At 40.5% G+C, this 22881-nt stretch overlaps 1 protein-coding gene across 1 annotated transcript; it reads left to right on the plus strand.

Moving 5' to 3' along the window:
- Positions 1 to 1527: 1527 nt before the first annotated feature.
- LOC138978328 (lipoma-preferred partner homolog) lies at positions 1528 to 22087 on the plus strand. Its single transcript, XM_070351041.1, has 10 exons — positions 1528 to 1636; positions 2703 to 2883; positions 7183 to 7621; positions 8978 to 9222; positions 10035 to 10136; positions 11139 to 11206; positions 12109 to 12156; positions 12383 to 12513; positions 16246 to 16366; positions 16935 to 22087. Exons 2-10 carry the CDS (start codon positions 2739 to 2741, stop codon positions 17064 to 17066), a joined length of 1431 nt encoding a protein of 476 aa, XP_070207142.1. The 5' UTR covers positions 1528 to 1636; positions 2703 to 2738; the 3' UTR covers positions 17067 to 22087.
- The last annotated feature ends 794 nt before the right edge of the window (positions 22088 to 22881 follow it).

Here is a 22881-nt window from a genome sequence, read left to right on the forward strand (position 1 = left end):
GCGTGTTTTTAATCCAAACATATCAAATGTATATGTTTTTGGAATTAGGAACCGACAAGGAATAAGATGAAATTGTTTTTAAATCGATTTCGGACATTTTATTTTAATCATCATTTTTATATTTTTAATTTTCAGAGCCTGTTTGTAATCCGAATATAACATATTTATATGTTTTTGGAATCAGAAAATAATGAAGAATAAGATGAACGTAATTTTGGATCGTTTTGTAAAAAAATATTTTTAATTACAATTTTTAGATTTTTAATGACCAAATTCATTAATTAATTTTTAAGCCTCCAAGCTGAAATGCAATACCAAAGTCCGGCCTTCGTCGAAGATTGCTTTGCCAAAATGTCAATCAATTTGATTGAAAAATGAGGGTGTGACAGTGCCGCCTCAATTTTTACAAAAAGCCGGATATGACGTCATCAAAGACATTAATTCAAAAAATGAAAAAAATGGCTGGGGATATCATACCTAGGAACTCTCATGTAAAATTTCATAAAGATCAGTCCAGTAGTTTACTCTGAATCGCTCTACGCACACACACACACACACACACATACACCACGACCCTCGTCTCGATTCCCCCCTCTACGTTAAAACATTTAGTCAAAACTTGACTAAATGTAAAAAAGAGGAATAAATAATTAAACGTGAAAGAAACCAACAGGAAATTTTAAAATGATATTACCATCAAAAAAAGGAACATTTGCTAATTAATGTGTTGGAGGGAGAGCGGTGGAGGTGGTTGGTAGTACAGTGGAACCGCTAATTAATGTGTTGGAGGGAGAGCGGTGGAGGTGGTTGGTAGTACAGTGGAACCGCTAATTAATGTGTTGGAGGGAGAGCGGTGGAGGTGGTTGGTAGTACAGTGCAACCCCCCTTCTAAGATCTCCAACAATCCCAGAACATTAGGTCTTGAAAAGGAGAAAGTCTTAAAATGGAGGTAAATTTACAGACGTTATGAATAGAACGTCTGAAAAAAAAGGTCTTAAGGGGGGGGGGGGGGGGGGTGTTCTTAAAAGGGGGGTTCCACTGTTCAAGTACGTGAATGGAGCATTTGTTCTCACAGTGCTTTTTCCTGTCGGTGACGTAATCAGACACCGACATACCCACGCAGAGAAATAAGAGACCTACTATTGCGCTGCTGACACGCTAATAACAGTTCAGAAGAATGCTGACGAATTTCCTCTCAACTTCCTACTTGCTACAGATCTCTGCTTCCTATCGCGCAGAAGAAGTAGCAGCCGACGCAAGTGCTGACCCCGGATGAAGCTTGACCCCTAGTGGAGCAAAGAAAGGTGGCACGGGAGTAAGAACTCTAAATTGTAGGAAAGCTTTCGATGTCAACTTTATTTATCAATTTACATTTTTGTGATAGAATAAAAACAGTCCATTTTCAAGCTTCAGATAAGTGTTATAATTTGATTTTTGTTTTAGCAAAAACGGTGTGTCTAGTATTATGCAAGTATTTTTCCTGATCCACTATTTTTATCACCAACCCGGAACTTACGTCTGAATGTAGTTGTGACTGCCCATTTTAGGAATTCAGAGTATTTGGCTGGGGTGTTTTGGTTGTCTACTCCGACGAAAAGAGCGGCCCTTTCATTCCGCTCGGTGCATCAAGCGACAGGTAAGTTTGATGACATTATTCTATAACTGTACGTCCGATATTTCAGTCGATCGCGAGTGTTTCAGGAGGCAGGCGCGTTTTCTTAGCATGCATAAATTTGTCCGACTCGGCCGCAAGCTGTATACGTACACAAGATTTCATGCTGTCTGCTCCGGAATTTAAACTCAACCGGTAATCGATCAGGTAATTAAAATAACAAAATTAATTCAAGTTTAATCAATTTTGATACGGACAATGCGGCCAAGAGTCGTGTTCTTTCTCTGGCCGTTTCTTTCATCTTTCAAGTGCGATACTTGTAAATAAATGCCACGCATGGACCAAGCTTGAAGCTAAAATTAGGGCACCCTCCTGAGGAAAAATTGAAAGTTCACAGATTGCCTGGCCTGTGAGTCATTCCTGCACCCACGGAGCTCTATCTAAAGAAAAAAGTGTGCACGTGTCTTGTCTCGGCGCTCGTGAAGCAGCATCTGTTATTGGTTGGCACTGCCGGGTATAGCTGTTTACAGGCCTCTGTAGGTATGTTTACCTGTGGTTTTTACCTGAGCTTGGGGTTGGGTGATAGATTTGGGGGTAAGGTTGAAGTACAGCTGACAAGGTGTGAGCAGTGATGTTTTCATGTTTTGCTTCTCTTGATGAATATTGGGTTTTTTTCTGCTTGAACAAGCTAGCCTCATATAGTGTGTGACTCACTGATAATTGTGAGAATTTACTTTTGTGTGGTTGTAGCATTAGCAGGTGCTACCTGCTGCATATATTACTCAATATGTGTCGCCTTTTTATTTGATTTTCTATGGAGTAAGCGTCTAACTTTGTTGATAGTGAAGGATGGCTTGGATAGAGTAAATATGTACACAGTGCTACAACTTAACTCTGTCATATTTCTACCATAAGCACTTTTAAATCAGTGTTCTGATACAGCAGAGACATAGATATGTATGTCTCAGCAGATACAGCAATGATTTCAGCAATATATGTGACTGTAAATTTGATTTGGGTCATGAAATTCTCTGTCTGTTAATTTGTTGTTCACAATCTAGAATCATAAAAATTATAACTTTATTTCCAGGGGTTGTAAGGCAAGACAGCATTTCCAAGAGGCACCATGTCTAATTATCAGAACCTGGACAGAGACTTTGCACAGATGCATGTCCGAGACCAAGGGGGAGGGGGAGACTATCCACGCATCCCCCCTGCTACAGCGCCCAAACCCAAGGCCTACACATCTGCACCAGCACCTTTTAAACCAGGTATGAAAACACCGTACTGTACTGAGAATTGGCGGTTCTGGTGAGGTTATGCCCCCCTCTTTCTTTCGGCTGGTACCTGGCGCCACCTCGCGGCAAAATCACATGAGAAAGGAAAAACACTTGCGTTGGTCCCAAATAGCATATATCGGTTTGGTAACAGTTCGTGTGTAAGTCGTGCATTTTATACGGTAAACAGACATGTAAAAAAAGTAAATTTTAAGGGGCTTATTGTCCGTCAGGTCTTAATTGCCTATATTGGACATGAATTGGTTTATACGATTCGAGTTTTACGCCCTCACGGCTTTTTGATGTTTGCGTGTTTAGGTGGTATCAGCCATCTGCACTTATGGTAGAATGACCAAGATCTTTAACGTGCCATTGTGGTGACACGGGGGTGGGAGATGGATACCGTCTCTGGGTCTGCACATAAAGTTGACCCGTGTCCGTCCCGGCCCGGATTCGAACCAGCGACCTCTCGATCACAAGTCCAGTGCTCTACCACCTGAGCTACCCGGGCCCCCAAACAGACATGTCGGTTCTGGTGAGGTTATGTATGCCCTTTCTTTTGGCTGGTAACTGGCGCCACCTCACGCCAAGATCACAGGAGTTAACTCGCGTTATCACCCCAGAAGCGCTCATTGTGTGGTTGTGATGCAGTTTATATGGGTGGGATTCTTCCGGTATATTCCGGAAATCCGGATTCATAATGTCTGTGATGACGTTTTTTTGGTTGTTAATTATACAAATCCTTCAGCGTATGGGGGGCCCCCAGACCCCCCCCTTAAAATTCTTCAGGATTCATAACATTTTTCAGTCCCACCCATGAGTTTATCCAGGTGACAGTTTGTACATTAGTAATCACAGGGGTTGTACTGACTTTGAGTGATTAGGTGACGCTAAACAACACCTATCTTGCTATTGAAAGGTATATTTCATTTGGAAAAAGCTTGTCAATGATTATCCGGGGTGGTCGTAACGTGCAGGTGGTCATTATCAAATGGTGGTCACAAGGGCAGGTTGACGGTATCGGCCAAAACAGAAATTGGCATCAACTAACAGACTATGATCATGCGATGGTTGTGGGTAAATGGATGGAGTCATCTTAATTGACAACCTGTTGACATTTGTAAATGAAAGTAAATTATGATTCATTGCAGTTTTGGCTGATAAATTAAATTGATTCCAAAGCACTGACAGAGCTTTTACTAGGAGTAGGAGTGTACTTGGACTGCCGTAATTTTAATTTTTGTTTTTATCAGAGCAGTCTGTCTCAATGCCTTTTAGATTTACCTTCATATACAGCCTCTGATGGTACTTTGTTTTATAAGTAACATATGCAGCAGATGAACAAGAAAAGAAAAATTGAAACACACAAACATACACATACAGAATATACTAGACTTCACTCAATAGTCATGAACTCAAAATTTAGTTAACTGCTAACCGAGAAGTGATGACTTTCACCTCCACCTACCTCAGCAGAATGCAGCTGGGTTCACAAGTTGCGTGCTGTGGTTTGAGGTCAGCAAATGTCAGGAGGAGAGAGAGTAGTTGTGTACTTCTACTAGTACTAGTGACTGAAAAGATGAATGTCACTACTCTGTTTATTCGCCCTTGACAAAATAGGTACATCTGTGCTGGAGAACGGGGGGGGAGGGGGGGGGGTGGGTGGGTGTATAGAAGAGAGTCAGATGTGGACTGACTGGTTGGTATATAGTTGTACACGAAGTGAACTAACAGGCCGGACTTTGGTATTGCATTTCAGCTTGGTGGCTGAAAAATTAATTAATGACTTTGGTCATTAACCTTTGCCGTGCTTCCTGGGTTCACCTGTACCCAGAGACACACTAAAATCATTGTAACTCTGGAACCATTAAAGGTATCGTTTTGAAATTTTAAGTATCTCTCACACACCTAATTTGCTCTCTGTCTGCAAATTTTTAGTGTGTACATGACAAAACATTAAAATTAATTGATTATGTTAATTAACATAAACACTACCGATTGCGCGGGTTCACGCAAACCCATACTTTTAAAGAGTAGTAGTGATTGTAACTATCCCTCTGCCGACGGCGCGGGTTCTGCTACACCCATAATTACCAAAGCGGCGGAACAGTGTCTGTCTGCCTGTTTGTCTCCAAGAGACTGTCTGTCTCTCTGTTTGTCTGTCCGTATCTCTCTGTCTGTTGTCAGTTGCTCTGTCTGTCTGTCTATCTGTCTATCTGACTGTCTGTCTGTCTCTCTCTTTCTTAGTCTCTCTCTCTCTCTTTCTTAGTCTCTATCTCTCTTTCTTAGTTTCTCTCTCTCTCTCTCTCTCTCTTTCTTAGTCTCTCCCTCTCTTTCTTTCTTAGTCTCTCTCTCTTTCTTAGTCTTTCTCTCTCTCTTTCTTAGTCTCTCTCTCTTTCTTAGTCTCTCTCTTTCTTAGTCTCTCTCTCTCTTTCTTAGTCTCTCTCTCTCTCTTTCTTAGTCTCTCTGTTCTCTCTCTTTCTTAGTCTCTCTCTCTCTCTTTCTTAGTCTCTCTCTCTTTCTTAGTCTCTCTCTCTCTCTTTCTTAGTCTCTCTCTCTCTCTTTCTTAGTCTCTCTCTCTCTCTCTTAGTCTCTCTCTCTCTCTTTCTTAGTCTCTCTCTTTCTTAGTCTCTCTCTCTCTTTCTTAGTCTCTCTCTCTCTCTTTCTTAGTCTCTCAGTCTCTCTCAGTCTTCCCCTCCCCCTCTCCCTCCCCTGCAAGAAGTCGGTGAAGGGAGAAACTCGATGCACCCACTGAAGTAGCGCTGTGGGTTTCCCTGAACCCACCCCGTCGTTAGAGAAATAAACGGTAAAAACCCTCTTTCAAATGTATGGGTTCAGACAAACCCGCATCGTCGGGCGTGTATAGTCAAAAGCGGCATCCGGCAAAGGTTAAAAATCTGAAAATTGTAATTAAAAATTGTTTTTTAGAAAACGATCCAAATTTACGTTCATCTTATTCTTCATCATTTTCTGATTCCAAAAACATATAAATATGTTATATACGGATTAAAAACAAGCTCTGAAAATTAAAAATATACAAATTATGATCAAAATTAAATTTCCGAAATCGATTTAAAAACAATTTCATCTTATTCCTTGTCAGTTCCTGATTCCAAAAACATAGATATGATATGTTTGGATTAAAAACACGCTCAGAAAGTTCAAACGAACAGAGGTACAGAAAAGCGTGCTATGCAGCACAGCGAAACCACTGCCGCGCTAAACAGGCTCGTCAGTTTCACTGCATTTTGCACGAACGGCGGATTACGGTCATTGTGAAAAAATGCAGTGCGTTCAGTTTCATTCTGTGAGTTCCACAGCTTGACTAAATGTAGTAATTTCGCCTTACGCGACTTGTTTGGTATTATCCTAGCCTTTAACTCATTCGAGTCGTACCGGGTAAATATCTCCAGCATTTTTCTACTACGTAAAAGGCTATATATCGCCGGCAAGATAGGTTATATTTTTTTCTTGTTGGAAGCGACGAGGATTGCAGGGCCGTAACTGGCAACTAAAAGTACGTTCATTTTCGAAGGAGTTGCTTCCTTTTAACTACTATTAGCGTTGATTTGTCGCCTTCCTCACTGATTTTTCCGTGCGGACGGCGACGTAGTCAGTTCGCCGAAACAGCATGGCGTCGCTCAAAACTTTCATTGTACCCCCTTCTGGATACCATATTGTCAAAAAAGTTGGATCAACAGCCTCAATCATGAGGTTAGTGTTTTCGTAAAGATCACATATAATTCTTTCTGATACATTTTGTTTTATGTTGTGTGGTTGTGTGTCTGTACATTTTTACAAAATGCTAAAAACAGTACGATTTGAGGGAGCGAAACGAGGGCGGGGATGTAGCTCAGTCGGTAACTCGCTGGATTTGTATCCAATTGGCCGCTGTCAGCGTGAGTTCGTCCCCACGTTCGGCGAGAGATTTATTTCTCAGAGTCAACTTTGTGTGCAGACTCTCCTCGGTGTCCGAACACCCCCGTGTGTACACGCAAGCACAAGACCAAGTGCGCACGAAAAAGATCCTGTAATCCATGTCAGAGTTCGGTGGGTTATAGAAACACGAAAATACCAAGCATGCTTCCTCCGAAAGCGGCGTATGGCTGCCTAAATGGCGGGGTAAAAAACGGTCATACACGTAAAATTCCACTCGTGCAAAAAACCCACGAGTGTACGTGGGAGTTTCAGCCCACGAACGCAGAAGAAGAAGAAGAAGAGGGAACGAAACGACCAATTTGGGCGCGACTCCAATGAGTTCAAGTATTTTGCACATTTTTTTTAACTGCTTAGGAGGAACGTCCTACAGACCAGTCAATGTGGTGGACAGTTTCCCGCCCCCTCCGTCTGGCTACGGCAAGGAGGAGCCGCGCACCTACCCTCCTCCCCCACCCCCTGAGCCCATCGGTGGCTACCAGTACCACGACCCCGATTCCGAGTTCCCCCCTCCCCCTCCCCCTGCCCCGTCACATGACTATAGCTACAACCCTGGCAGGGGAGGATCCAGCGGGGTCTACCCGGCCCAAGCCCAATTTGTTCATCAAGACGACTACAACGACTTTGGTCCCGGACCCATGAGCCCTCCGACTATGGGGTCGGCCCGGGTCGCGTACAACCAGGATGGCAGGGAGTCGCCCTACTCCCCTCACAATAGCTCTAGCGGAAACTACGCCAACATTCGCATCAACGTCAACCCGCCCACTCCTACTGCCAAGGAGTTTGAATATGCCGCGTGAGTGTTTTGGTTTTGTTATGTTTTGGTGTATGTATGAAGGAGTTTGAATGTGCTGCGTGAGTGTTTTGGTTTTGTTATGTTTTGGTGTACCGTATTTTCCGGGTCATAAGGCGCTACTTTTTTCCTCGAGTTTGACCCACGAAGCTGTATGAAATACGAAAAAGATCAAAGAGACCGCCTGAGTACCAGTCAAACAACTTGTGATAATGCATGTTTCAGCTACTAGGTACTACCCTGGCCAAGTTTCCTCTCAAGACATCAAAGAGACCGCCCCATAGGTTAAACTCGGTCACTGACCCCGGTGCAGGAAGTGTTTCCTCTCTCAGATATGACAGGGGAACCACCTCTCATAGCTAAAACTGGGTCATTGACCCCTGGGAAGAAGGTCAGTGTCTATAAACAAGGCAACCCAGCTATCACAATGGACCTGCCTTTGATCTCACGCACACACAGAGCACACATATTTCCACTCTGTATTCTTCCTTTGATGTGCGGCTTATCGGCCCCCTGCGCCCAATGGGTGACTGGATTACAATTTTTTTTTTAAAGAAGGGGGTGCGCCTTATGCGCTGTAGCGCCTTGTAACCCGGAAAATACGGTATGTATGAAGGAGTTTGAATGTGCTGCGTGAGTGTTTTGGTTTTGTTGTGTTATGTTTTGGTGTATGTATGAAGGAGTTTGAGTATGCCTCGTGAGTGTTTTGGTTTTGTGTGTTTTGGTTTGTATTGAAGAAGTGTACATTTCAATATGGATTTGGTCTGTTTAGTATTAATCGCCTGGCTTAGAAATTGATTGTTTAAAAAAAAGGACTGACATTTCTCGTATTTATCAACATAGATTATGAATAAATCTGGGGGTTGAGACACTTTTTGGAGGTTTGTTAAGGTAAGGTATTATTTTGTATCTATGCATACAAGTACATTGTTGTCCCCAGACTATGAGGAAAATAGGTCAGTTGGACCTGGACTGAAAATATGTATAGGTGCAAATGTCCTGGCTGAAACAAAACGGTTCAGTCACCAGAGCTCCTACATGTCAAAGTTATGGGACAGTCGACCATCCAGGGGTGAGAACAATGCTTGAGATTGAAAAATATGCGTCAATGACAGAGGCCCAAGAGCAATACTGCAAGTTACAACATCACAATAGACGGTTTTCGGAGATAACACAGTCGGGTTTGTATGGGTTGTGGCAGAGTTACCTTTTCTTGCAAAACCTCATACAAACATTGGAGGGGCCAATCACTAGGGAGGGGTGTGAAAGAAACACGTGCATGTTTCCAAGTGTTTCTGACAGACTCCTCGGAATTCGTCTATTTCACCGACAATAGAAAAATACAATTGTTTCTTGCAGTGCTTCCTCCCCGCCCCAGCAGTACCGAGCGGAACCAGCGCGCATGGAGTCGCGTCAGGATCGACCCCTGCCCGGCCCCCAGGTCCCAGTGGGGGAGGGGGTGAGAGTGGGGGGTGGAGCGGTTTACTACGGGGCCAGCCAGGTGTCACCTGCGTCCGACAAGGGGGACAAGGAAGCCGAGGTGGACGCGCTGACCAACATGCTGATGAAAAGTATGGAGTCGGCCAATCAGGATTACTTCTTTGGTGAGTGGACATGGATGGATACTTTAGTGTCCGTCTTAGTGTTTGTTGTAGTGGTGATGGTGATAAAGGTTTTTTTGTTGTTGAAATTGTTCTCATTATCAATTTTCATTGTTTTTACTTTTTTCTTCTGGTTGGCTTGTTCTTTTTGTTCACTGCTTTTTCTGCTGTTATGTTGTTGTTTTTCCTTCATCTTCAAGTATCTGTGTGTGTGAGCTGCTTCTCTCTCTCTCTTCTTCAGACTATTACTATAATCTATGTTTTTCCTTATACTCAATATTTTTCCTTACCATCAATAAGTACCTCCCCAAATCCTCTTTCATAATCATAGCCCCCTTGTGTAGTGTACTGGCTTGTGGAAATAATTGTGATGGGATTTTAGGTTTTCCCGGTCGTTTTGGATGACTGACCATAATCATCCGTGATGCGTTCAGGAAAGAAAACCATCACCACACAATGTTTTTTATGTGCACATGAACTATGAAGAATTGAAAAGTCCTTTTTGCTTTCTTCGATTGGGTGTGAAATAAGTACAGTGGAACCCCCCTTTTAAGACTCCCTAATTTAAGACTCCCTCCCTTTTAAGACCCTGTTTTCTCAGACCTTTTGTGAATAACCTGTGTAAATTTACCCCCATGTTAAGACCCCCTCCTTTTTAAGACCTAATTTTCTCAGATTTTTTAAGGTTTTAAAATGGGGGAAAATATTATGAAAAAATTGAAAATTCTTTTTGCTTTCTTCAAACGGCGGTATATTCAGTTTTTATTTCTGAAATAGTTTGCTAATTGACTCAAACATAAATCTTACATTTTCAGGTGTCTGCGGCCGATGCGAGCAGGAGGTGACAGGGGAGACCAACGGCTGTACGGCGATGGATCAAGTTTACCACGTCAAATGCTTCACCTGTGTTGGTTGCAGTAAGTCTAAACTTTTCCTACTTGCATATCTGTAAGTTTTAGGATAAAGCTTGCAAGTGCCTCATTTAAGTAGCAGTGGGGGGTTATGTAGACTTTGATGTACAATTGTAGAATTACTTGCTTTTGTTTTTTCCTTTGATTGAGAGAGAGAGAGAGAGAGAGAGAGAGAGAGAGAGAGAGAGAGAGAGAGAGAGAGAGAGAGAGAGAGAGAGAGAGAGAGAGAGAGAGAGAGAGAGAGAGAGAGTTTAGGCTGCGATTGTTTTTTTAGACAAAGCAGATCTTTTTGACAACGAATGTATGTGTATGTTGTTTTAGGCATGACACTCAGATTTCATTTTAAAAAGGGAAACTCAAACAAATATTGGTGATGGTAACTTCCACTTCCAACTTCTGTGTTGTGATAATCTTTCAATCCTTCCTTTGGTTTTGTTGCATAATACCCTAACTGTGAAATACAATCACCTTCAGTTCGGGCGTTGTGAGAGCTTTAGCTTCATGCATTCAGGCCACCATGGCATTCAAACATTCTTGAATGAAAGAAGCATTTGCCAGTACATCATGAATACATCTTTTTTGGAACAGACTGTCTCCATTCATTTCACTTATACATATGTGCAAACATTTAGGGAACAGGATGACCTTTCCTCAGGTTAAGAAAACAGTCATTGACAGTCAAGAGTTTAGACCCCTTGTTGAGCTGTAGCTATACATGTAAAAGGAACGACATCTGAGACGTGTCTCGTTTCAGAACGGTTGCGCATACCACCACAATTAAGCTGTTTTGTAAGAGAAGGCCTAAGAAATGTAAAAGTGCATTCTCTCAATAAAGAAGTTACAAGATTTTGTTTGTTGTGAACAGGAGGGGAGTTTGTATGTGTGTTGGCCAGTCTTTTATTTTGCCTTGTTAATGCAACTGTTTAACTTTCTTCTGTGCTGCTTTTCCTTTGGTGTAATGATCGCATGACTTCTTATTTGCCTGTCTTTCTGATTGTTTCACTGCAGATGTGCCACTGCAAGGAAAATCCTTTTTTGCAATGGAAACAAAACCATACTGTGAATCTTGCTACATTGTGAGTGCAAATTCTCTTTATTTATATTTTATTGAGTCACTTGAGAAAAAGTGACTCTATGTAATCGGTCAGTGTTAGTCTGTCCGGCCGGCCGTCCGGCCGGCCGTCCGTAGACACCACCTTAACGTTGGACTTTTCTCGGAAGCTATCAAAGCGATCGGGCTCATATTTTGTTTAGTCGTGACCTCCAATGACCTCTACACTTTAACGATGGTTTCGTTGACCTTTGACCTTTTTCAAGGTCACAGGTCAGCGTCAAAGGAAAAATTAGACATTTTATATCTTTGACAAAGTTCATCGGATGTGATTGAAACTTTGTAGGATTATTCTTTACATCAAAGTATTTACATCTGTAGCCTTTTACGAACGTTATCAGAAAAACAAGGGAGATAACTAGCCTTTTCTGTTCGGCAACACACAACTTAACGTTGGGCTTTTCTCGGAAACTATAAAAGTGACTGGGCTCAAATTTTATGTGAACGTGACTCATTGTGTTGTGAATAGCAATTTCTTCCTGTCCATCTGATGCCTCATATAATATTCAGAACTGCGAAAGTGACTCGATCGAGCGTTTGCTCTTCTTGTTTTTTGTGATTTCAGCTGTTTTGGGGAAGTTTTGTTTTACAAAAGTACCCAGTGCTTACTCCTTGAAATATGTTTTCAGTACATCTGACTGCCCAAAAGTTCTTTATATTACCTGTTTTCTTTATTGTCAAATCATTTTACTTTGTTGGAAGTTTTCTCCTGTATGTGTCTGTCTGTGTGAGTGTGTGTGTGTGTGTGTGTATGTGCAGCCTGTCTCCAGACTTTGTATTATTTTTTCTGGTTTTATGTTTTTCTCAATAGAAAATACAAATATTTTGTAAAAAAATCAAAAATGTGTTTTCTATTTTGTTCAACAGAACACTTTGGAGAAGTGCTCCATTTGCTCCAAACCTATCACAGACAGAGTGAGTAGTGCTTTTGTGTTTAAAGTCCAAAGAGAGACTCTATGTGTGTGTGTGTGTGTGTGTGTGTGTGAATGGACTTTTCTTTCTCAAATGAGAGAGAGTGCATGTCTGTGCCAGTCTGTCTGCATGCGTGTCAGACAAGTGTGTTGAGAGGTTACAATGGAATTGTTCCAGTTTGATTGCAAACGTACAGGTTTGAATGTAATAAGATACCCTTTTATTTCAGCTGCTGAGAGCAACAGGCAAGCCGTATCATCCGGACTGTTTTACCTGTGTGGTGTGTGGCAAGTCTCTTGACGGAATCCCTTTCACTGTTGACGCTACCAACCAGATACACTGCATTGAAGACTTTCACAAGTGAGTTTCACTTCTCTGTCTCTGGAAACTTGCATTCTCCCAGTAAGGTAATATATTGTACTACGTTGCAAGCCCCTGGAGCAAATTTTTGATTAGTGCTTTTGTGAACAAGAAACAATTGACAAGTGGCTCTACTAATCCCCTCTCCCCCCTTTCCCCGTCGCGATATAACCTTCGTGGTTGAAAACGACGTTAAACACCAAATAAAGAAAGAAACTTCTCTGTCTGTCTGTCTGTCCATCTAGCTGTCGTTTGTCTGATTTCTTTAGCCTATCAGAGTTAAAGTTTTGTGCTCTGAATCTTTCCTTTCTGTCTTTATTCGGCGTCCTCAAAATCTTCAGAATCAAAACGAAGTTACCTACCAGTATTATTTACGGCGAAGTTGGCATTCCTTTGACACCAGAGTATCCCCACATTGCACGCGGCATTTCTCAACAAGTAAATCTTGGTTAAAATAAAAGACAAAGTGGCAACAGAAGATGTCCTCCCATTAGGGGCCTTACAATACATCACCGCTACAGCCCAACTTTCCTTTTATCACCCCCCAATTTTTTTCTTCTTCTTCTTCTTCTTCTTCTGCGTTCGTGGGCTCAAACTCCCACGTACACTCGTGTTTTTTGCACGAGTGGAATTTTACGTGTATGACCGTTTTTTACCCCGCCATTTAGGCAGCCATACGCCGTTTTCGGAGGAAGCATGCTGGGTATTTTTGTGTTTATATAACCCACCGAACTCTGACATGGATTACAGGATCTTTTTCGTGCGCACTTGGTCTTGTGCTTGCGTGTACACACGGGGGTGTTCGGACTCCGAGGAGAGTCTGCACACAAAGACTCTGAGAAATAAATCTCTCGCCGAACGTGGGGACGAACTCACGCTGACAGCGGCCAACTGGATACAAATCCAGCGCGAGACCCCCCAATTTAACACTCCCTCCTTTGTATATTTAGTCAAGTTTTGACTAAAAGTTTTAACATAGAGGGGGAATCGAGACGAGGGTCGTGGTGTATGTGTGTGTGTGTGTGTGTGTGTGTCTGTCTGTGAGTGTGTGTGTGTAGAGCGATTCAGACCAAACTACTGGACCGATCTTTATGAAATTTGACATGAGAGTTCCTGGGAATGATATCCCCGGACGTTTTTTTTCCATTTTTTCGATAAATACTTTTGATGACGTCATATCCGGCTTTTTGTAAAAGTTGAGGCGGCACTGTCACACCCTCATTTTTCAATCAAATTGATTGACATTTTTGTAAAGCAATCTTCGACGAAGGCCGGACTTCGGTATTGCATTTCAGCTTGGTGGCTTAAAAATTAATTAATGACTTTGGTCATTACAAATCTGAAAATTGTAATAATTTTTTTTTTTTAATATAAAACGATCCAAATTTACGTTCATCTTATTCTACATCATTTCCTGATTCTAAAAACATATAAATATGTTATATTTGGATTAACCCCTTGACTGCCGCGATTTTTTTCATTTGCTGCATTCTATATGCCAGGGACGAAAGTCATAACACAGTATACTGTTACTAAAAGTGCTATAATTTTTTTATTTTTTGAATTAGAGATGTCAAATTTTACACAAATGTTCATCAGATATGTAACTTTTAGCAAATAAAATCAAATAAAATAAACACATCACTAAAAGTGTGATTCTGCTTGAAAGCGTGTGCATTGTGTAAAAAAAAAAAATAAAAAAAAATTTAAAAAATTTAAAAAAACAAATTCTTTCAGCCCTGCGCCCGACAGTTTGTCGGGCGCTCCTTAGCAGCTTTCAGCGCCTGTGCCCGACAAACTGTCGGGCGGCGACACGCATCTTCTCTGGCCTTGTTTCTGATCTAAAAATAAAAGACAGGTCACGAGCAAGGGAGGTAAATCTGTTCCCACTTCCTTCTGCTTTGTTTGGAGCAATTTGGCGAACGAAAATCGTCCGATTGAGTGTTTTTTGAGCATTTTTCCTGCGAAATATGAGCAACCAACGCCGCTACTCGTTGAGGCAGGTTCTTGACGAGATTTTCCTCGACGATGACACTGATTATGATGCCGAATGCGATGTTTCTTCGTCTCAATCGAGTGAAACAAGTGGTGATTTGAGTGCACAAGACCTGTGCGAGGGATTCGATGCAAATGTGAGACAGAAACATCCTGTGACTTGTTGAAACAACTGTGACAGAGTGGTGTGTTTACATACTTTTTGGTGTTGTGTTTGTGACTTGGAAGAAGGATTTCTTTGAACTTTACACAGTTCAGAAGGTACTGACTGCTACTCAACAGGTAAGAACATGCACTTATCATACAACACACAAAATTGTATGTGTCTACAACTATTAGTTGCAGAGTTAGAAGCGCTTTAAGTGAAGCACCCATCAGATTGCACTGCAGTGCCAAAACCCTCCAGGCTGGAGAGGCTGCTGAATCTGCACTGCAGTCAGGGCTGAAGGTGTTAAATAAAATGGGAGGTTTACATTAGCTGTTTACTCACCAAGTCACTGCCAGAACACAAACTTTGTGTGGAAGCACTCGGACAGACACAAGCCTGGTATAAAATCCCCATCACTGGATGGCAGTGATGCACCTTCCACGTTTCACTACCACCGAGGTCCGCCATCTTTGATCTTTGTTTTGGTATTTCCGAGAAATCTAGTTCAATTCGCGGAAATATCAACTGAAACCAGATTATTAAAGGTTTGCAACTCCTCCCCAACTGTTCTTCCAACACTGGGAGCACTTGCCTCCCTTTAACCGTGTTTGTGCTTCTCATACACCAACGACGCGCTGAGCACGAATGTGACTCGTAGCTGGGCGTCTGGGATATCAAGTGTACCTACGAGTGACACTCGTAGCAGGCAGTCAAGGGGTTAAAGACAAGCTCTGAAAATTAAAATGTATGATCAAAATTAAATTTCCGAAATCGATTTAAAAACAATTTCATCTTATTCCTTGTCGGTTCTTGATTCGAAAAACATATAGATATGATATGTTTGGATTAAAAACACGCTCAGAAAGTTAAAACAAAGAGAGGTACAGAAAAGCGTGCTATGCAGCACAGCGAAACCACTACCACGCTGAACAGGCTCGTCAGTTTCACTCCGTTTTGCACAAGCGGCGGACTACGGTCATTGTGAAAAAATGCAGTGCGTTCAGTTTCATTCTGTGAGTTCCACAGCTTGACTAAATGTAGTAATTTCGCCTTACGCGACTTGTTTTTCTTGGGGGGATGTAGCTCAGTCGGTAGCGCGCTGGATTTGTATCCAGTTGGCCGCTGTCAGCGTGAGTTCGTCCCCACGTTCGGCGAGAGATTTATTTCTCAGAGTCAACTTTGTGTGCAGACTCTCCTCGGTGTCCGAACACCCCCGTGTGTACACGCAAGCACAAGACCAAGTGCGCACGAAAAAGATCCTGTAATCCATGTCAGAGTTCGGTGGGTTATAGAAACACAAAAATACCCAGCATGCTTCCTCTGAAAACGATGTATGCCTGCCTAAATGGCGGGGTAAAAAAACGGTCATACACGTAAAATTCCACTCGTGCAAAAAACACGAGTTTACGTGGGAGTTTCAGCCCACGAACGCAGAAGAAGAAGAAGAATCTCTTTAAATGTACCCCCATTTGAAGACTCCCTTCTTTTTAAGACCCAGTTTTCTCAGATTTGTGGAGGTCATATATGGGGAGGTTCCACTGTACTTTAGTCTATGAAACCTCTAAGTTTGCCCTTGACCATGTGTGCAGGAAATTTGCCCCCCGTTGCTGTGTGTGTCAGCACCCCATTATGCCCAGACAAGGGGAGGACGAGACCATTCGCATCGTGGCCATGGATAAAAGTTTCCACATCGAGTGCTATAGGTGTGAGGTACGTAAATCATTAACCATATATTATGCTGAGAATACTGCTTTTCTATTATTTTGCTAGATTACAAAATATTGTGTCATTGTTGTTGTTTGTTTGTTGGTGGGGGGGGGGGAGGGGGGGGGGATGTTAGCAAATGTGAGGTCTCATGTGATGTTTGACTTATGAGTGCTCTCACAGTAAATACAGTATACATTTTTAGCTTTTAAAAGTAAGATGAACATGTTTTACTTTCAATAATATCAGACACTTTTTTGGTTGTTTCATACCATAGATATGTCATACTTTTATACTTTGTTTTTTGTTTGGTCTCCTCGTTTTCTGACGACAAATAGACAAACAAACAAGCAAAGAAGACTTTCTGAAATTATGTAATTATGGAGAAAACTGAAGATTGTGTGTGCAACTGAACGGTAGGCGTTACCCTTGAGCTGTTCTCACTCAATTTATGAGAGCAGATGTCAGTTTTAAGTCTGACAGGGCCAAGTGAACTTGGTTTTTGACCATGGTCTCCCCTTATAGTTAGTGTGCATTCTATTTTTCATACTCTACAACCAATTTTGTTTCACAGGACTGTGGACTCCAGTTATCATCAGAGGCAGAAGGTCGAGGCTGCTATCCCCTGGATGACCACATTCTGTGTAAAAACTGCAATGCAGCACGTATCCAGGCCATGACTACCAAGATGGCCACCGAACTGTAGAGAGACCAGCGTGCAAACTTACACACATTCTGTGTAAAAACTGCAATGCAGCACGCATCCAGGCTAGGACTATCAAGATGGCCACCGAACTGTAGAGAGACCAGCGTGCAAACTTACACATTCTGTGTAAAAACTGCAACGCAGCATGCATCTAGGCTATGACTACCAAGATGGCCACCGAACTGTAGAAAGACCAGCGTGCAAACTTACACATCCACATCAGACCTGGGAACCCATACGATTTTGCCGTATTTTGTATGCATGATTGTCTAGAATCTGATGAGTTGCGGTCAGTGGACAAAAAATACAAGAAAAATTCCTAGACTACCTTTCTTTACAGGCGCATCCTGAAGCTAATCCAGTTCTTTGACACATGATTGCAGATTTTTTTCAGTAAACATTGAAAGAAGGATTTGTTTTAAATGTATTGGTAAACTTGATTAACTTTGCGACAGGGGTGTGTGAAGCATGTTTGAATCATGGTGTGTGGAGTACGATCATTTTTATTGGTAAACTTAGTTAACTTTGCGACGGACGCGTGTGAAGCATGTTTGAACCATGGTGTGTGGAGTACGATCATTTGTATTGGTAAACTTAGTTAACTTTGTGATGGACGCGTGTGAAGCATGTTTGAATCATGGTGTGTGGAGTACGATCATTTGTACTGATAAACTTAGTTAACTTTGCGATGGACGCGTGTGAAGCATGTTTGAATCATGGTGTGTGGAGTACGATCATTTGTTTTGGTAAACTTAGTTAACTTTGCGAGGTACGCGTGTGAAGCATGTTTGAATCATGGTGTGTGGAGTACGATCATTTGTATTGGTAAACTTAGTTAACTTTGCGACAGGGGTGTGTGAAGCATGTTTGAATCATGGTGTGTGGAGTACGATCATTTTTCTGAAAATACACCAAGTTTGTTTGAGAATTCTCCCAAATGCAACACAGGGGTTCCCAGGTCTGCTACATCCTTCAATGACTCAAGATGTTCACTGAGCTGTAGAGAGAAACAGCGAGAGTGAACAGGAAAATCTGCCTTCACCAAAGAGCCAGTGTGTTTGCTAAAGTTTTATATATGAAAAAAATATGAAAATCAGAATTTCTTTTTCTTTTCTTTCAAAACTGTTACCACTTTGTGTATGATTAAGCACAAACTAAGGACTAGTGTGTTTGCTGCCTTTCTTTGTCTTATGTTCATGTTTATAAGTGACAGATGTTTTGTAATTTATTTGCTTTATTGCCTGCAGATCTTGCTGCAGTGTCCTGAGGAGATATGAATTGAGATAGATGCTTTCTCAGGCTGAAATAGCAGTATTTTATGTTAAGATCTGCCTTATATCCTTACTTTTTATCAGTCCATCCATTAAGTATTTATCTTATTAATCTGTGTCTTTATTCTTTTTTCATATAGAATGTTTGAAAATCCAGACATATTTTTGTTGTTCACTTCAGGTAATTTTTGTTTTCAAACTTTGTTTAAATGTTGACTTCTTTATCCAAAGACGCAATATTTATTTTCAGTGCTATTCAGGTTCGAAAGCAAATCCGTGTAAATGAGAAAAATATTTAGATCTGATTTGTGTGTTCAGCATTCAAAAAGAAGTCAATTTTGTTTAAATTGCTTGTTATTTGTTAGACTTCATTCATTTGTAGACTTTTTGTATGTGTGTGTCTTTTTTTCTTGTCTTTTTTTATGGAGCAGGACTCAAACTATCACAGTTAGGAACAGATTGCCTGAATGGCTGCACTGTTGATTTGGCATCTGTTACATTCATCCAATTGAAAAAAAAGGATTGTTTTAACTTTTAAGCTTTTTGCTTAATGTTAATTTCTTAATTAGCCCCTGTTATTTCACACATTGGCTGTCTTGTTAATTTGGTAAAATGGCCAACTGTTTGGACATTTATTTGTTCAACAAACACTGCTTTGTTTATTGTTCCTTGCAGAATTTCCCTCCCAAGGTAAAATGAATTATCTAAGATAGCCATGGTTTTTTTTACAGATGGCAAACTGTCCAAAATCCATCGGCTTTAATGTCTGTCTGCCATGGTTATTGAAGTTGTTGACATGAAAGGGCGGATTATTATTTTGTAAGGGTAGAAAGTGGTTCAGACAAATTTGTAGTGTCTGTGTGAAGTGAAGTTGGCAGAGTTTTTGCCAAAGAAGCGTTTGTGATGACAAGGGCCAATGATCAAGCATAATTAATTTTCTCCATCATGTCGATGACCATTTGATTTTCTCGCAGTGTTGTGCACATAGAAATATTTGACCACTTGTTATTTTGCAGTGACTGCACCAATGTGTGTTTCACCTGACCAGTATTTACTTGTGTGGGTACATTAGTTTGGTAACAATTAAGAGGAATAGTGTGTTGTGCGTGGGTAAATTTACTCCAGGTGGGAACTTGGACCGTGTATTTTATGCTGCTGGGAATTGAAATGTCAGTTATAAAAAATGCAGTGAACTATACCTTTCATCTGGTTTTGTCGTGTGACTGTCTGTATGGGTTTTGGCATATGGTGCTCCTTTAAGCAGAAGACAGTTTATGTTGGAGTTTTACAAAAAAGAAAGTGTTTTGATGAGGTAAGCTTCAAAAATGAAATTTTCATACACGTATATGTGCATTGTTTGACTAAATCTATGTTTCTTGTGAAGGGAAATTTCGTTGTGCCCTGTTCTTTATGTACACTATCTCTGTCCTGTTTTTTGTATCTTCAAGAAAGACTCCCTTCATAGAGTAGGCACAAATAATGTCAAAGAGAATGATCTTTATGGGACAACATTGTTTAAAGATGTAACTCTCACAAGACAAGACTCTTTTGAGATCATATCCTCACATATGTCTAATGTTCATGATGAAACCTTCAGAAGACAGACTGTTGAGAGGACATCTTCTCAAGACAGCACTGATTAGATAAACGTTTTGACTTTTCTGTGTATTTTTTTTTAACACAGCAGTCTCTTTCAGATTAATTTTTCACTGTGTATTTCTAATGCAAGAGTTGTGTTAAAATATGAAAGTGGTTAAAATATTCCCACGAATATTGTTTGAAAGGGGTTCAGCACTCTGTCTATTTTTTAAAGACTGATTTCTATTGAACAGAAAAAGATGTGTTGTTCCAAGCATTTCTGCAGGGGTGTTTTGTGGTTTGTCGGATGTTTTTCACGTTGAATTTTTTGCACAATCACGTCTGCATATAGACCTTCTTTCGCCGCTGTCTTCTTCTTCTGGTTCGCTTCTTTTTCACTGCTGTTAAAGCACACTCATAATCAAATATTGGAATGTGATTGTATCATTTCTCATCAAAGCTTTTGCACATTCGTTAAAGAACTTTCTCCTTTGTCAATGAAATGCGGTCATTTTTCCTGAAAGTGTATAGCGGTGATCAGTTTTTCAGTCTGAGAAAGCCAAATGTTTGCAATATTTTATTCCTGGATTAAGACTGAGCAAGAAATAGCGGGAAGAGAATGAACGAAACGGACAAGTTACTGAGGATCATCTGCTAGGAATTTGTGAGAGGTTGATGCAGCTATGTGGCAGGCAAATTATGGACGAAAACTGATACATGTAAATGATACGAGTTGTTCGGTTAAGTACCAGCTGGTGAAGTTGCTGAGACTTTATGCTCCCTTTTCCACCATATGCTCTATTCTCCAATCCCCAGTCCACCCCCCCCCCCCCCCCCCCAATATAATCTTATTTGAAAGTTCTTGTCAAATTCTGACACTGCTGAGAAGCATCTGTGTATAAATATTGCTTGAAATTGCTCAAATGTGGCATTTGTGTTTTGTGCGTTAATTGTGTACAGTAATTTGGTTTACTGTTAAAACAGGGAAATTAGTGTGTTCCATTCTTTTTTTTCTTTTTTTTTAATTAAAAACAAAATCAAATCTCGTCTTTTTTTTTTAACCTTTTTTGTCTTTTTTGCCCCAGGTTTGGGTTATTGACAATTTGTAATTTTAAGTCTGTTTTATTTGTTCAAAATATTTAGTACATTTATTCTATCTTGATGGAAGTTTGTGATTTTGTTCACTGCACAAAGTAAGTCTCATCGGAAAGGCATTTTTGAAAGCAACAGCAACAGTAGCTAATGTTTTCCCCTCAGAGTTTGTGACAATGTAAACAGAAGCTCCTCCCGCGGGTTAGGGGGAAGAATTTACCCGATGCTCCCCAGCATGTCGTAAGAGGCGACTAACGGATTCTGTTTCTCCTTTTACCCTTGTTAAGTGTTTCTTGTATAGAATATAGTCAATGTTTGTAAAGATTTTAGTCAAGCAGTATGTAAGAAATGTTAAGTCCTTTGTACTGGAAACTTGGATTCTCCCAGTAAGGTAATACATTGTACTACGTTGCAAGCCCCTGGAGCAAATTTTTGATTTGTGCTTTTGTGAACAAGAAACAATTGACAAGTGGCTCTATCCCATCTTCCCCCTTTCCCCGTCGCGATATAACTCTTCGTGGTTAAAAACGACGTTAAACACCAAATAAAGAAAGAAAGAAACAGTAGCTTTTTCAGTTATTGTTTACTGTATTCATTAATTAGATTATAACTGTTCAAACTGTGTATGTATGTTTGCTTACTAAAAAATCTGTCAGCATATGCTTGACTGTATTACGCTACAGCACAATGTGATAACTGCATCATCAAATCATCCACATATTCATCAGCGATGTAAATTTCATGTCATGGCATCATTAACATTATTGCATTTTCTAAAGTGTACTGCTTTCAAGTGTGTTATTTATGCCAATAGTAGTAGATCTGAATTTGTAGTTTGTTTTTTTAGTTGACTTGCTTTTTCGTTTTCAATTTTCCTGCAGATTAATTTGCAGTCAAGAGTTTGGTTTTCTGTGCATGTAGCTTTTTCTTTGGTAATTCAGTTTTCATCTTTGTGGTAAACAGTGGTATTTAATTTGTAATATTATTTTATTTGCTTCTTTTTTTAATGTCATTATTACAGTATGTGCTTATTTTTGTTGGAACAAATCTGTTTTGTAAGTAAAAGGATATTTAAGTGCAGACTCTGTGTTTGAGCCGTGAGTGTGAATTGATAATATTCAAATTCACAGTAGTCACCAAAATGTGTACCCTATTAATTCAGCAAGAGTTTTCCCTTGGAGGTAAATTTGTCTACTTTCAGTTGTTTGGAAAAATGTTATGCAACCTTCACAGCACGCTCTGCAGTTGTCGGCCTTGAAGAGCACGAGCTATTTATAGCTTGACGTTTTTTCAACATTTCTGACACCTGTGAATTGTAGAGTTCTGTTTGTGATAGGGTCCGGCTGCTGCGGTCTCTTTGTATGTACTTGGTTGATTTTGTGTAACCATTACAGATTTTATAGGGCTGAGAAATTAGCTCTAAAATTCTTAATCATGTTTGATTGGACTTCGCCTCCAAGGGTGATAGTTGTGTTCCGACACTCGGTTACACAAGTTTCAGCCCATTGTAAAGATCATATCCATTTTCATGAAACCATTTGTTTGCTATACAGGGTATTTTAACAATAATAGCTGCAATAGTTTTAAAGTCTACTTCTTATAACTTGCTTTTGCATTCAGTATATTTTTTCTGTTATATATCTTTTGATGTCTTGTGTTCTTTGGTTCATGTTAAAGTAAAGGTATATTTTTGTCTGTATACAACTTATGTATTGCAATATATATACAAACATTGGCCAAATATATACTGCAAATAAGAAATTCAGAGCATATTATATATTGCCCACTGCACAATGAACTTACAAATTTATTGCTGACTCTGTATTACATACATGAAAGGCCTAGATGATAAATCAAACACACGTTCACACACA

This window comes from Littorina saxatilis, linkage group LG10, assembly GCF_037325665.1.
Source record: "Littorina saxatilis isolate snail1 linkage group LG10, US_GU_Lsax_2.0, whole genome shotgun sequence".
NCBI lineage: Eukaryota > Metazoa > Mollusca > Gastropoda > Littorinimorpha > Littorinidae > Littorina > Littorina saxatilis.